Source organism: Felis catus, chromosome B1 (assembly GCF_018350175.1).
Source record: "Felis catus isolate Fca126 chromosome B1, F.catus_Fca126_mat1.0, whole genome shotgun sequence".
In the NCBI taxonomy this organism is placed as follows: Eukaryota; Metazoa; Chordata; class Mammalia; order Carnivora; family Felidae; genus Felis; species Felis catus.
In genome coordinates, this window is record NC_058371.1 from 202,109,533 (window position 1) to 202,123,474 (window position 13,942).

The 13,942-nt window shown below is 63.5% G+C and overlaps 1 protein-coding gene across 3 annotated transcripts in view; it reads right to left on the bottom strand.

The window, feature by feature from the left end:
- The window catches only part of ACOX3 (acyl-CoA oxidase 3, pristanoyl), a 42,198-nt gene that overhangs the window by 8,149 nt on the left and 20,107 nt on the right, over positions 1-13,942 (bottom strand). For 2 of the 3 annotated variants that reach the window (XM_019829807.3, XM_003985589.6), the window contains exons 9-14: positions 13,670-13,852; positions 11,888-12,010; positions 10,331-10,451; positions 7,968-8,090; positions 7,690-7,803; positions 2,631-2,746 (exon numbers count right to left, since the gene is read on the bottom strand). In XM_019829807.3, the coding sequence (XP_019685366.2) occupies positions 2,631-2,746; positions 7,690-7,803; positions 7,968-8,090; positions 10,331-10,451; positions 11,888-12,010; positions 13,670-13,852 (780 nt within the window). The remainder of the gene's footprint in view (positions 1-2,630; positions 2,747-7,689; positions 7,804-7,967; positions 8,091-10,330; positions 10,452-11,887; positions 12,011-13,669; positions 13,853-13,942) is intronic. The other variant, XM_045056681.1, reaches the window with a different exon arrangement.

A 13,942-nucleotide genomic window follows, 5' to 3' on the forward strand; every position in this document is an offset into this window, starting at 1 on the left:
AACCAATCGGGGTCCAGGTATTCATTTCTGCTGTGCTCTGATCACTGAGGATACCTGCACATTAACAAGCGACGGATACTTCCGGCAAAAAACTAACTCCTAACTGTCCCGGTGTGGACGTCGGCACAGCTGAGCCGGGGCATTTCTCTTGGCCTCGATTTCCTTACGCATCAGAGAGGCCGGCATAAGACGAGAATATGCGAGGAGCCCGTGTGTGGCCGGGGTAGGAAAGCTCACCTGCGTTTGCGAGGCAGACGGCTCTGGACGGGGCAGGCCGGGGGGGCTCCGGGAGGGGGTCTCTGCAGCCCACCTCTTCACATTTTCTCACTTTGAGCCCGGGAGGGGATTACTCGGCCCAAAGAGGCAATAAACGCAACTATTCGAGAGCCTACCGTGTGCGGGCAGGTGGCGGGTTAGCAGAACGGCAGCGGTCTCTGGCGGCCTCCCCCGCCGAGTCCCGGCAAGCTCGTGCTGGGACGACACGAGAGCAGCCGGCGTCCGCCCCCGAGGACACAGCAGGTTCGCTCCCTCCATGACCCGCCGGTCACTGTCCTTCGACCCGTGTGGCCCTGGTTCAGGTTAAGCGACTGTCGTGCCCGCCGCCTCGGGCCAGCGGCTGGTTCCCCGCCCGGGAGCCCTTTCCCTCACGGGGCCGCGGTCTGTGGGTCATGCCGTACGTGCTTCCCCAGTCTGCGGTCTGTCTCCTGATTTCTGTTTACGGAAAGAGCGAAAGTTTACATGGTCTGATCTGACGGTTTTTTTCTACAGCTTCTGGGTTTCCTGTCTTAAGAAGGCTGGTCCCACGCCGAGGCTGCATCAGCGTTCTCTGGCACGTTCCTCTCACGCCGTCCTGCTGCTCCAGTCATGATACGGGAAGAGACGGCATCTTCTCTGGGACACGTGAACGTCCAGCCCCGGCCGTGAGAGCTCTCGGCTGTCGGAAACGACCCAGTGCTCGCTCTTAAATGCCCCGTGATCCAGACCAGGTGCGGAAAATGCGGACTGCTCTCGGGCCATTACCTCCCGTCCAGGCCTCACGGCTGCTCCCCGTGCTACACCCCGGCTTCTGAGGGCCGGTCAGCTCAGCAGCTCTCCCCAGGCACCCACCTCTGCTGGACCCAGAACCCAGGCCGGGCCAGCTGGCCTCTCTGTCCTTTGCAGCCATGCCGCTCACTGAAACGCTGCTGCGAGGTCCTTCAACGAAGGTCTAAGGGTGAAATATTTCTAAAACGGCTGCGCCCCTGCTCGGGGCCCGCCGTCAGGGTGTCGGGCACAGGGGCGGAGGGACAGCACGGAGACCCACAGCCACCCCCGGGCAGCTCTCTGGCATCCGGACGGAGGTGCCTTTTGTACCCTGCTCCCCTCCAGAAATGGAGGACCTGTTCCGTGTCAACAGTGACGGCCTGACATGCAGAGAACGGAGGGACGCGGGACGAGCTAACGAACGTGCTGCCGTCGCCGTCCAAAAGACTAAGCCTGCCGTGGCCCCAGCCATTCCAGAAGGATCATTTCCCTGCCCCCCCAGTTTTGGTCATTGTGACACGAGCTACAGTTTACTAACTGCAGCCACCTGCTGAATTCGCTTCCTTGAGGCCCTGGGGCCGACCTGGGTCTACTCTTCCAGGCCTTTCCAAGCAAGACGCCATCCTGTTCCCTGAGCTCCACACCTGGGCAGGTGTGTGCGGCAGGTCCCGGGAGACACCACCCGCTTTGCTTCTGGCCGCGTCCACCCGAGCGCGGAAGCCGCCGTCCCAGTGTAACAGGAGGGGGCGGGGGCATCTGCAGATGCGCGGATGAGGACGCCGAGTTCTTGACGCAGAGCCTCACGAAGTGAGACCAAGGAGAGGGGACGCCATCAGTTCTAGAGACTTCTTGTTTCCTTCATCCGTGGCCTCCCCAACAATACCCTGGGTCATGACGGGCCAGCTCCTGACGCCAGGAGGCGTGTTAGAGCAGGCTGCCTCCATCCCGTGGATTCCGGAACCCAGGAGCTGGCCCTGACCGAACACGAGAACCAAAGCCACCCTGGGACCCAAGGCTCCTTGAGAAGGGCAGTAATGACCTGAGAGCAACCAAGTGCAGGGCCGGTGGGACCTCACGTGAGTCACCAAGCTGTCGCTGGTCGGCTGGGAGGGACCAGGGCTGGTGCCTGGCCCCAGAACCCAGTGTCCCAGCTCCAATAGTGACAGCTCTGGACACTGAGCACTTTGTTTGTTTTGTTAATTTTTTTTGAATGTTTATTTTTGAGGGAGAGAGAGACAGAGCATGAGTGGGGAAGGAGCAGAGAGAGAGGGGGACACAGAATCAGAAGCAGGCTTCAGGCTCCGAGCTGCAGCACAGAGCCCGACGCGGGGCTCGAACCCACAAACCACAACATCATGACCTGAGCTGAAGTGGGACGCTCAACCGACTGAGCCACCCAGGCGCCCCGAGGACACGGAGCACTTTAAACACGACACCCACAATCCAGCAAGGTCCCTGCAGCAAACTAGGGTGCAGACAGGTCGTGCACCTGAGGGCACAGGGGCAGGAGGGCCTGGCCGGCCACCAGCAGGACATTCAGCTTACGGGGACGGGGCAGCACAGAAATCCAAAGCAAACTCAAAAAGCAATTTTAAGAACAAGCATACCTGACTGTTGTTTCTTGCTTCAAAGTCACTGCTTCCTGATCTCTTCTCTTGGTTTACCTTCTGCACACTCTCTCGGAGCAGGTAACAGACCAGCCACTCGTATGCCGCCAGCGGGACTTCAAGACAAGACACAGAAGAGAGAATAACGATAGAGCACCCACGTGTGCAGAGCACTCACGCGGGCGGGAGGGGCAGAGGGTGCACAGTGCACGGTGATCTTCGTGGCGGGAGTGCGAGGCGGGCCCGGTTCACGGACACGGAGGCACCGGGAGGGTACGGCCCCAGGCTGGGACAGGCACCGGGAGGGCACGTTCTGGCTCCGACGGAGGCCATGGGGCCACAAAGCCACTTTGGGATGGCGGCAGGTTCTGGGTGACGAGACAGGGCACGTCGCCTCAGTGTCACTACGGATCTGCACGGACGAGAGGACGGCTTCGCGGCAGATGGCGGGCGAGTGGCGGGAGGAAGGGGTGTCTGTTCACTGGCCAGCACGGCCCTTGGTCTCCCTGGGACTAGCGGGCAGCTGAGCGGGGGCTTCTCGCTGGCCCTCCCGGGGCCTCAGCCTACGCGCCTTCCTCCCAAGAAGCTCTAGGCAAGAAAGGAGGTGCCACCACAGAGTGTAGACAGACAGGCACGTGCTGGGAGGGGCCGGAAGAGGGAAGGCCGCAGGGCGCCCCCTGGCCCGGGAGCCCTTCTGCTCAGCGGTTGCCCTCGGCGCGGGGCCCCCAGAAGGGACCACGGGGACCTGGCCACGCTGGGTCCGGCCCCAAAGCCTGGGCGAAGGGTCCTGGGGATTCCTCCTGCGTCACACAGCCCACTCCCGGGGAAGACAGGCGGCACTCGCCGGGGCCCTGCCGCGGACACTCGACTGTCTCAGCACAACTGAGAGGTCCGTGAAAGAACAAATAAACTCACTCATGGGGCCGAGACAAAGCTCACACGCCGAGCGCACACGGCGGCCCCGGTTCCTCTGGGGCCTCCTTGAGCCCGTGCCAGAGTCTGGCCAGGTGTGGTGGCTCCGCGGGGGCCCCCAAAAGACACGCTCACATCCTGACGCGAAGCCTGCAAGTGTCTTTCTTGGGAAAAGGCAGACGTAAGCAGCTAAGGATTCTAGAGATTCCCCTGGAGAGTGTGGGCCCTAAATCCAACAAGCGTCCTATGGGGTCGGAGTGGAGATACACATATGGGGGGGCCATAGGGCATGGAGGGGACACGGAGTGATGCGACCATGAGCCCAGGAGTGCCGGGGGCCCTGGAGACTGGGAGAGGCAGGAAGGACCTCCCACCCCCAGCCTCTGCAGCGAGCGCAGCCCTGCCCCACCCCCTGGTCCCGGGGCATCTGGACATACCCGCCGGGCACTTGGCTCCACGAGTGACATCAGAACCCCCCGTGTCATCACCCCTCCCCTCCCCTCCCCCCGGGGGCTTTGTTCTCACCCAGCCCTCCGTCCAGCAAGCCCCTCTAGGCCGGCCAGCCACCTTCCAACCACCTCTCTGCCTCCCCCGACACTGCCTCTGCTAGACCCCCGTTTCCTGGCCGATCCCCCCTTCCAGGGTGGGGCCCCAACCTCGGTGCGCCCAGAAAGCAAGGCTCGGCTGACTGGCACCAGCCCCCGGGTTGGCGTGGCAGGGTCTGGGTGTGGCCTGCTCTCCATCCATGCCCCCACACCCGGTGCTCCCACACGACCTCCTCTAAACCCGCAAGACCCCCCGCGGAGCCGGCCGCCGGGGAGGCGGCTGAGTTCTCCCTGCTCCGTCCCTCCCGAGGGAGGGCTTGGAGCGGTGGCCCCAGTGAGAGCGCACCGTGGGCCAGGCCCCACCCAGAGCAGCGTGGGGACGACTGTGTACTGCAGGGGAAACTGAGGCTCGGAGAGGTCAAGTGCCCAGCCGTAGGTCTCGTGGACTCCAGAGCCTGAGCTCCGTGACCGCGGCCCGGAACCCGCTGAACGGGTGGTAGGAGGCGAGCCTCTGCCTGGTGCACGCGCGGCTGTCAAAAGCGCAGGTTGAACTGCAGATCAGCCAAGGAAAGGAAAGAACCTCGTGTCAGGTGGCAGCACAGGTCCTCAAAGGCGCCGGGACATTTGCGAAACCCATCCTCGGCACACACGCTGGCCTGCAGGTCAGAGGAAGCGGGGAGATGCGGAAGGCAGAGCCGTGACTCCCCGCCTGCCCCTGAAGGAAACCCTCTGCACCTTCCCGGCAGGCTGCTCTCTGCACTGAAGGGTCTCGTGTCCCGGTCCTACAGAGCTCGAGGGTCAGGAAGATTTCACGTACTCTTTACCAAGGACGCAGCCGACGCAAGCCAGGGCCCACGTGTGGGATGTGATGGCCACACGCCCCAGGGATAAGGGGCCGGCCACGCGCCGCACGCTGCCTCCTCCGTGCGCGAAGAGGAACGTCGGCATTCGGGGTCGGGCACTGTCGCCAAAGGAACTTCAGCTGCATTGTTTCCTCCCGAAAACGCAGGCCAGGGCAGTCACAGGGAAAACACGACTCTGTCCGGGCACATGTCCTGCTGCAGGTTTGCAGGTGCTGCCTCGGCTTTCGGTGTCCGCGAGGGGCGGCGGGGGGGACCCGTGCGGAGTCCTGGGGACGTCACGCAGCTGGCAGACCGCTTGTGTTCCATCTGGTTTCACGACAGGTGACGGTTTCTGGGGAAAACTTCTGGTGGCGTTGATGTCGCGAGAGGCATTAGGTTATTTTCCGGCGCGTTCTGTAGCAACGCTGGGCTGGGGAGCTCTGCCACCATCTGAAATCGATCTTCAAGCGTGTCCCACCGTGTGTACAAGGGCAGACGGAGACCTGTAGGTCACTTACTGTCCGGAAAGCCGTGACAGAACGTGGCGACCGATGAGAAATCAAGGGGTTAGGGCAGAAGCTTCCTGGATGATGATGGAAGAGAGCCAGCTGGGAAGCCAGCCGGCCTGGGTCCTACTCTTGCCCCGGCTGCTGACGTGGGCTAGACCGGCCAGGACCACCCAGCCCAGCCTCCTCTAGGGAGATGTGAGCAGTGCGTGCCCCGCAGGGCCAAGCGGACAGTGTGTGGCCGGTTCCAGCAGCCGCAGCTGCTGCGATGTCTCGGGCTCTCGGTCCCTGGCGGGTGGGCAGGCGGGCGGCAGGTCCTGTACCCAGAGGACCCAGCGGCCCCCGGACCCCAGGGGAGGCTCACTCTGGGGTCTCCTGGTGCAGCTGCCCTCCTCCCACGCCGCAGGCGCTCAGCTGACAGCGGTCGGGGGAACAAAGGGCATCCCGCGGTGAGTCTGGGGAGGCCAGAGCCACGCGTGGCTGCGTTTACCGCAGTGGCCGACGGGTCCCGAACACAAGCATGGCAGGAGCACGGTGCCCAGCGTCCCCACGAGAGCCTGTCCCTGCCCACCCGGGGACGCCTGTGCTTCCGGAAGAAGTTGCCTTTTCCCCTGCGGCTGCTGGGTTAAGAGTTGGCTACGTGTCCGGCTCTTGATTCTGGCTCAGGTCATGACCCTACGGTTCCTGGGTTTGAGCCCCGAGCCAGGCTCTGTGTGCTGACCGTGCAGAGCCCGCTCCGGATTCTCTCTCTCCCTCTCTCTCTGCCCCTCCCCGCTTGCTCTCCATCTCAAAAATAAATAAACGTTTAAAAAAAGAGAAGAGCCTGGAGAGGCGGCTGCTGCTATTGCCCCGGGCGAGGCCAGCGGGCCGAGGCGGGCAGGGCCGGAGCAGACCCAGGCGGCCGGGCGCCCCTCGCTCTCCTGGCGGGTGGGCTGCGCTTCCAGGTCCCGGGAGGCTCAGCGGAAGAGCGGCTCCTGCCCGGCCCCCAGGACGCGTGCTCCGAGGTCCGCCTCGCCGCCAGCCCACAGAGGCAGTCCGCGAGGGCGTGGAAACCGGCGTTTCGGGGAGGGATGAAGCAGGTGCGTTCGGTGCTCACGGGTCGGACGACGGTGAGACCAGTGGCGTTTCTGCTGTGGCTTCGAGTGCCGCGTGTCTGACACGGGACTTGACAAAAAGCTGAGCGGGGCCCCACGGGAGGCGCAGGCCTGGGCACGAGTTCCAGCCCTGTTCCTGTGGGAGTCTCCTCCGGGGGCTTCTGGGGGCTGGTGCTGGGCCTCGGAGCACAACAGGCCGGGCCTGACCCGGGCTCGGCACGGACACCACGGATGCGCCGCTGGACCTTCCTGGGCCTGGGTGCCGGGGGAGCATGGGGACGTGGAGGGCACCAGACAGAGCGGGGACGCGACCAGAGCCGCTCCGCCTCACACTGCCCCCCACCAGCACCGCCACCGCCCCGTCCGGGACACCCATCTTCTCTCGTGTTGCTCTGTTCCCACGGCGGACAGAGCGGCCTTCGCTCCAGAGGGACGTTTCAGAGTGAATCGTCACAGTGCACACACAGACCCGTCAGTCAGCCGCTCTCTTCTCCAGAGTCCCGTGTTTCCCCCAGCCCTGGATCAACGTGCACGCTCCACTGGGCACATCCCCCCCACCCCCACCCCATGGCCACCCCGCCCGTGTCACTGAGATCTCAGACGGGCCGTCCTGGGCAGTCAAGCCCAGTGTGTGGGCCCCTGCCATGCAGAGCCCCTGCTCCTTTGCACAGGCCCGTCCCTATTGGACCATAATGCCGCGTGAGAGCAGGAACCCGGTCGCGGCCGGCTCTGCCCCCCCAGCCAGGCTGTCACGGCCACGCAAGACGAGCACGGGCACCAATGGTCATGGCCGCTGAGCCTGTGCAGAGGCCGAGGGGAGTGAGCACACTGCAGAGCGGGGGCCGCGGAGGTGATGCCAGTGTGGCCGGCACGTGCAAAGGCCCTGAGCAAAAGGGCCCCAGCTTCCTGTGAAGACGGCTCAGTCACAGGGGCGGCCGGTGGGCAGGAGCCCAGCTGCCCAGCGAGGCAGGAACCCAGAGCCTCTCCGTCTTCGCCCTCAGAGGGGGAGGCAGCACCCGACTCAGGAGTCGGGCCGGGGAGGTGCTGGGTGAACACGGGAACTGACCAGCCGCCTGCAGGCCCTACCAAAGCCCCCCACTGCGGTACGGTGTGCCCCCCAGGATCACGAGGGGAGGGAGATGGGGAGAGAGCATGCTCACCTGACGACTGCAAGCAGCCGGTGACACTGGGGCACGAGAACCTCTGGTCGAGGATGTCGGGATAGGCTTCCAGAAAGTCCACAGTCCCCAGAGGGCTCTCAAGGCGAGCGCCACCTACAAGCACACCCAGGACCCGGAGTGACGGACGCCGTCCCGCCTCACTGACCACCCCCCCCCCCAACCGGAAGGTGGTGAGTCATTGCCTGAGGACACATGTCCTTCCTGCAGACACGGGTGGACGAGCTGGCCCAGCTGCACCAGCGGGGGCGGGGTCTTACCCTGGAGGCGGAGCTCCAGCAGGCCCAGCAAGTAGCCGCTGGTCTGCTGCAACAGGACGTTGTTGTCCCCTTCGTACGTGCAGTTGGGGTCGTTCTCGTTCCTGAGGTCGCCCAGGCGGTTCACTGCAATGGAGCCACACGCTTCATCACTTCCTGCGCTCGCGGGACGGTACTGTCGCCATCCCCCGGCCCGACCGAGACACCGCGCTCCGAGGCCGCCGAGGCCCCGCTCCTCCCCAGCCGGGTCTCCACCTCCCAGCCTGGCCGCTCTGCCTTTAAGGGGACACACGGAGCCACGCGGCCAGGCCGACGTCCACGGCGCGGCGCTCAAGAAATGCCCGGCGTCGCCCGCGTCTCCCTCTCCCCTGCTGACCGCGGGCCTCGCGAGGGTTGCTGACAGACACGGGCCCCTCAGGGGAGCTGCCCACCCCGTGGCATTTTTTTACACAAGAAATGTCAGGTATCAGAAGACGACGCTCAGCTTTTTTTTGTTGTCTCTCCCGCTGACCACGGGACTTTGTTCCTCTGCCTGTTTTACAAGGTACGCTTTCCAGACCCTCCCGTCTGGGTCTCCGTCCTCCGACGGAGAATGTTCTCCACAGGCCAGGCTGGGCCGGGAGGAGCCAGAGGGAAAAGCGGGGGCCTCCCAGGCTCACACGCTGCTGGGAACAGGGCCAGAGAGGGCGCACGAGGTTCTGTAGCCGCCGCCGGGCCTGTGGTCACCTGTGCCACCCTGATCGTTTTCCCCCGACTCGGTGCCCCAGGCCGTAGAGAGACCTCCCTACAGAAACAGTCGGGTGAGGCCACGGAGAGATAACTTGCAATTGCTATTAAACCTAGACAGGGCCCGTGACATCCGCCCCGCTGAGTCGGGTCTCGCCCATTGCGGCCTGACGTTTACACACAGGACACGGACACAGCAGTTTCTTGTCGTCTGCACTGCTGCACGTTCAAGTTCATTACCCCACTTATGGCCCAAAACGGCCAACTGTTTACAGGGACTCCAGGAGTCGTTAATGACAGAAACTATAGAACGCTGCACAGAGGACAACATGGGTGAGTGACACGGCACAGCCACGGTTGCCTGTTCGTCAGCAGGGAAGGGGGAGGCGGAGGCAGCCGAGGGACGGCTGAGGGCCGCCCGCGTGACAAGGAACGGGACAGATCCTCGCCGGGAGCACGTGATTATCCACAGCCCGTCACTGACATGCTCGAGCTCGGCAAGAGCCTGCAACACTTCTGGAGGTATCCGCTGAAACAAGGCTGCCGCGTTCTGCTGTTTAGGAGGCGCATGGCCTTCTGGGAGTAACTGGATGTCACCCGTCAATTATTGCAGAACAGGGGACGCCTGGGTGGCTCAGTCGATTAAGCATCCGACTTCAGCTCAAGTCACGATCTCGCGGTGAGTTCGAGCCCCGCATGGGGCTCTGTGCCAACAGCTCGGAGCCCGGAGCCCGCTTTGGATTCTGTCTCCCTCTCTCTCTGCCCCTCCCCTGCACACGCTCTGTCTCTCTCTCTCTCAAGAAATTGAATAAACATTAATTTTTTTTTTTTACTTATTTCAGAGTGGCCCACGGGAAGCTCACGAATGATCACGGCATCCGCGAGAGTACCGCAAGTTCCAACGGTGACGTGGCCCCCGGCCACGTGCCACAGGCCCGACGCGGTGCCAACCACTTTACGTGTATTAACTCACATAGGCACCACACGTGCCCGTGTCGCGGCACGCTTCTGTCGACCCTGGTTCGTAGATGAGGAAACTGAGGCACAGCGAGGCTAGCTGGCGGGCCCGTGGCCGCGCGGCTCGTGACTGGCAGGGCGGGGGCTGGTCGGAGGCTGGCGGCTGCCTGCTCGCTCTCCTCACGACACGGCAGCTGCCCAAACGACAGCCGATGCCAAGAAAAACTCTCTTTTCCTACGTTTGAGAATTTTTCACCAGAACAAAGCCTGCTGCTGGTTTCCTGCCGGGTCAGCCGCCGGAAAGTTACGACTCAACGGACGGATCACGTGCTTTCTGCCCCGGCTGTCGGCGGGCCCTTCACAGCGTCTCTCCTCAGACGTGGCAACGTGAGGCCTCGGAGAGCGCAGGGATGTGTCTAGGCCAGGGGGTCAGCAGACTTGCTCTGGAAAAGGCCAGACGCTGAGCCTGAGCTCAGGCTCGACGCAGACGACTCGACTCCGTCCGCCGTGCGAATGCGGCAACAGAAAACCCGTGGACGGGTGGGTGTGGCCACGTGCCGACAGAACTTTATTCGCAAAAACCGGCGGTGGCTGACTTTGGGCGCCTGGCTGCAGTCTGCGGACCCCCGGAGTCAAAAGGAGGGCTCCAGACGGGAAACGGTCACACGCCTCTCGAGACCTACCCGCCAGATAGCCGTGTCCTCCGCACGCCTCCCGGCATTCCTGAATTCCCCGCTGCGCGGTCCACGAAGCCAGGGGCTTGCCGCCCGACACCAAGGCGTGGATCTCACGTCCGAGCTCTGCCTTGGGAGAGGAAATCGACAAGAAGAGATGGAAAGGGGCTGACCTCTTTTCGCCAAGAGATGACCAGAGGTCAGAGGTCAGTTCGCCCCTAGCGTCGAAGGCTCGCGTCCCCTCTGGTCTAATCTAAGACACGCGACAGCTGCGGGAGAAAGGAGAAAACAAAGACCACCTTAACCTGAAAAGGGGGGTTCACCTCCGAGTGGCTCTGTGCAGCAAATAGACGCCGGGGGCATAAGGGTGACCGCAGACGCAAAGCACAGAAGCAAGGAGTCCATCACGGCTCGCTTCCCGTGAAGCTCGTGAACCTGGAACGGAGCACTCGCGGAGGAAGGAAGAACCGAAGGCGGGGTGGGGAGGGCGCGCCCCTCGGAGGAGAGGGGCGGGCGGGCCCGGGGCGCAGGAGACAGCGCGGGTGACAGGGAGCCACAGTCGTCTCTGTAAGGGTGTCCCGGCCAGCGTCTCGGGGCGGGTCTCACCCTTTGCTTCCACCTGACGGTTCACAGAAACGAGAGAGATGAACACGCACCGCCGCTAAATGAGATGGTCCGTTTTGCCAATGTTTTCAACTTGAAAACGTCAGGGCCACTCCCAGGCCCTGCCGTGCGTCGGTTAAACCGCTGGGTTTCGGGAAGAATAAAGCGTGAGTACTCTTTAGAACGTTACGAACGGGACGAGTCCGACGTCAGCTGCAGAAGCTTCAGTGACTCATCCCCGTGCTCCCAGGGCCTGTGCTTTGCCGAGCAGTGCACCCTGCTGGCCGCCTCCCGACTCCCGGATGTTTACGCTGAATGTTCCAAAACGTGCTAATTTGATACAGGCTTTTTAGGGTGTTGGACTTCACACCGATCGGCAAGATTTCTGACCTGTTTTCAAACCTGTTTTCTCGTGACTCACATTTCACTCGTGCCCGGGAGGCAACATGAGGGGCTATGGAAAGTCCGTCGTAAACCGTTTACACAGGAATCAGCCAAGGATGACTACACAGTGCCTGAGCTCAGCGGACGCTCAAATCTGGCATAAATCCTCGACTGTCCATTCAAATCCAGTCAGCTGGATTCAGCCTTTGCAGGATTGTTTACGAAAGGATCAGAGCCATGAAATCTACTGAGGGGCCGGTATCGTGGATTGTGCAAACTCATCACGTTTTCAAAAGCAGAAGGCCAGCTGAGCTCACGGACTGGAATTAGGAGTCACGTCAGCCCGTCCTTGAAGAGCGGGAATACGGACGCACACCCGAACGGTCCACACCACAGCGAGGATTCTGGGGGTCCTGAGCAGGGGGGCGGGGCACGGCTAAGGACACGCCTCACGTTCGCCCCACGAGGCCGCCACGGACGGACAGATGTCGTTCGGGAAGACGGGTCGATGCGTGCCGTTCAACCTCGGCGACAGCTAACGAGGTTCGACACCGCGGAGAAAAGAGAATCGCCTCTCACCTGCCTGGTGCCGCGGTCCGTTCCTATGAGGCCTTGCTGAAACTCCGCCAAGTTCAGGAACAGCCATTTGGAAAAGTGGTCTACGGCATACGCAGCCGCCAGGTAGGGAAGTAGGCGCCATTGCTAAAATCGACGAGACGCTCACGTTAACACGGCACGGTCCTCCCACAGAGCCCACCCCTGCTCGCAGACAACACCCTCCTCCTCCTGAACCCACCCCCTTGGCAGAGAGCCCCCCCCCCCGGGCAGAGACAGCACCCCTCCCTTCGTAGGGAACCAACTCCTCCTCAGAAAATGCACCCCCGCCTCGTAGGGAACCCAGCGCCCCCCTCAGGGACCCCCACCCCCCGCCCACTTGCAGGGAACCCAACTCAGCCTCACTCAAAGGTGCTCTCTGTGTAGCAGGCTCAGGGGTCTCACCAACGGGACCACTGGGAGGGTGACTATCGGCCCCCCCCCCCCCGCCACGCCGGGCTGCACAGGTGATCGCTTGTGCTTTGAATGCCCACCAGGGGCCAAGTGATGACCCCTCAGCCACCTGGGAAAGTGAGGCCCACAGGGGGCCAGGAGTCCGCCCGGGCAGGGAGGGGGTCTCTGCACGCCCAGCGCCGCACGGCTGGAAGGGCGTGGAGGAAAAAGCGGGAAAAGACCTGGCAAACGGGCACCACCCCCGCCTACCGCTTACGGAACAGAGGGCCACACATCCTGCCCACCGCTCTCCGTGGACTCGGGCATTTAATCCTCGTTGCCACCCCACGAGGAGGTGTCATCGGTTCTGGTCCGTGAGGAACCCAGAGCCCGGGGAGGCGGCACAAGGCGGCCCTGCCCCAGGGCACGCGGCCAGCAGGGTGGAGCCCGAGCATAGTGGCCCGAGCGGGCTCCCGGACCGTGATTCACCCTCGATGACCAGCGGTCGGGCGCGCTGACCTCGCCGAGGCCGCGGGGCTCGCGGGGAAAGGAACGGCGTGTGCCACACAGAAGCGAGCCAGACATGCTGCTGCTTCTCGCTTGCTTATTACGAAAACAGGCACGCGGCCACGGTGAGAAGTGGGAGAAGAAACAGAGATTCTCTGACGGTTCCCTCAGGCTCTCCCTCAAACACCCCTGCGTTTCCACAGTGCTCGGCCCGGGACGGGGCCGGGCTTCGCTGCCGGACTCGGACAGGAGTCCGAGTCAATGCCCCCACCTGTGAACTGGGAATTGCACCCCACCTGGTGAAGGCCAAGTGCGCCAGGAAGGCATGTGAGAAGCGTGGAGGCCGGGCGTGAGAAGGGCGGATACCGCACAAGCACCGCGTGCTCCTGGGATAACACCGCGCCCCCTTGGGCATCCAGGCCGCCTCGTCCCCAAGGACGGGCCGGACGAGCATCCCTCCCGCTACTCTAAATGCTGTCACCACAAACGGCCCGAGCGCCCGGCTGCCGCGGCGGATTGTTCCCGCGGGGTCGCTTCTTCGGGACGTGGTGAGGGAGCCAGAGAGTGGGGCCCGGGACGAGCCGCCACCGCCGGACCCCGCGGAGGCTTTGCGCGCAACTGCGTGGGAGCCTCACCAGCACACGCTTCTTCCGAGGGCCTCATTCGGGCTACCGCACACACGCCTTTTCCCGAAAACGCAGGTTGGAGAAGGCTCCTGCCCAGCGGCCAGGCTCCTTCCCGTCAGTTGCCCCGACCGTTGCCCGACGGGGTCTGACGGCCCCCCAGCAGCCAGAGCGCAGCGGCTCAGAGACCCGCAGGTGCCCCCGCGACAGGAGGGACAGGCCGGGACGCCCGCCCCAGCCGTACCTGCGTCTGATACTCGAGCACCGGTACCTCCTCCTCGTCTGTCGGCCCGAACTGACGCCGCGTGGCTGAGAAACGAAGGGCTATGGAAACGGCCAGCTTTAAGTTCATGACGGACATGGCCACGATGGTGGCCCGACCTATGGAGAGGTTGTTCAGGGACACCCCGAAGCGCCGCTTGGCGTCCTACAGGGAAAGCACACGTGGTGAGCGCGAGCGGGACTCCCGGCGGCCTCGGGGACAGCAGCACGCAGACGGCTGCGCCCGATGGTTCCC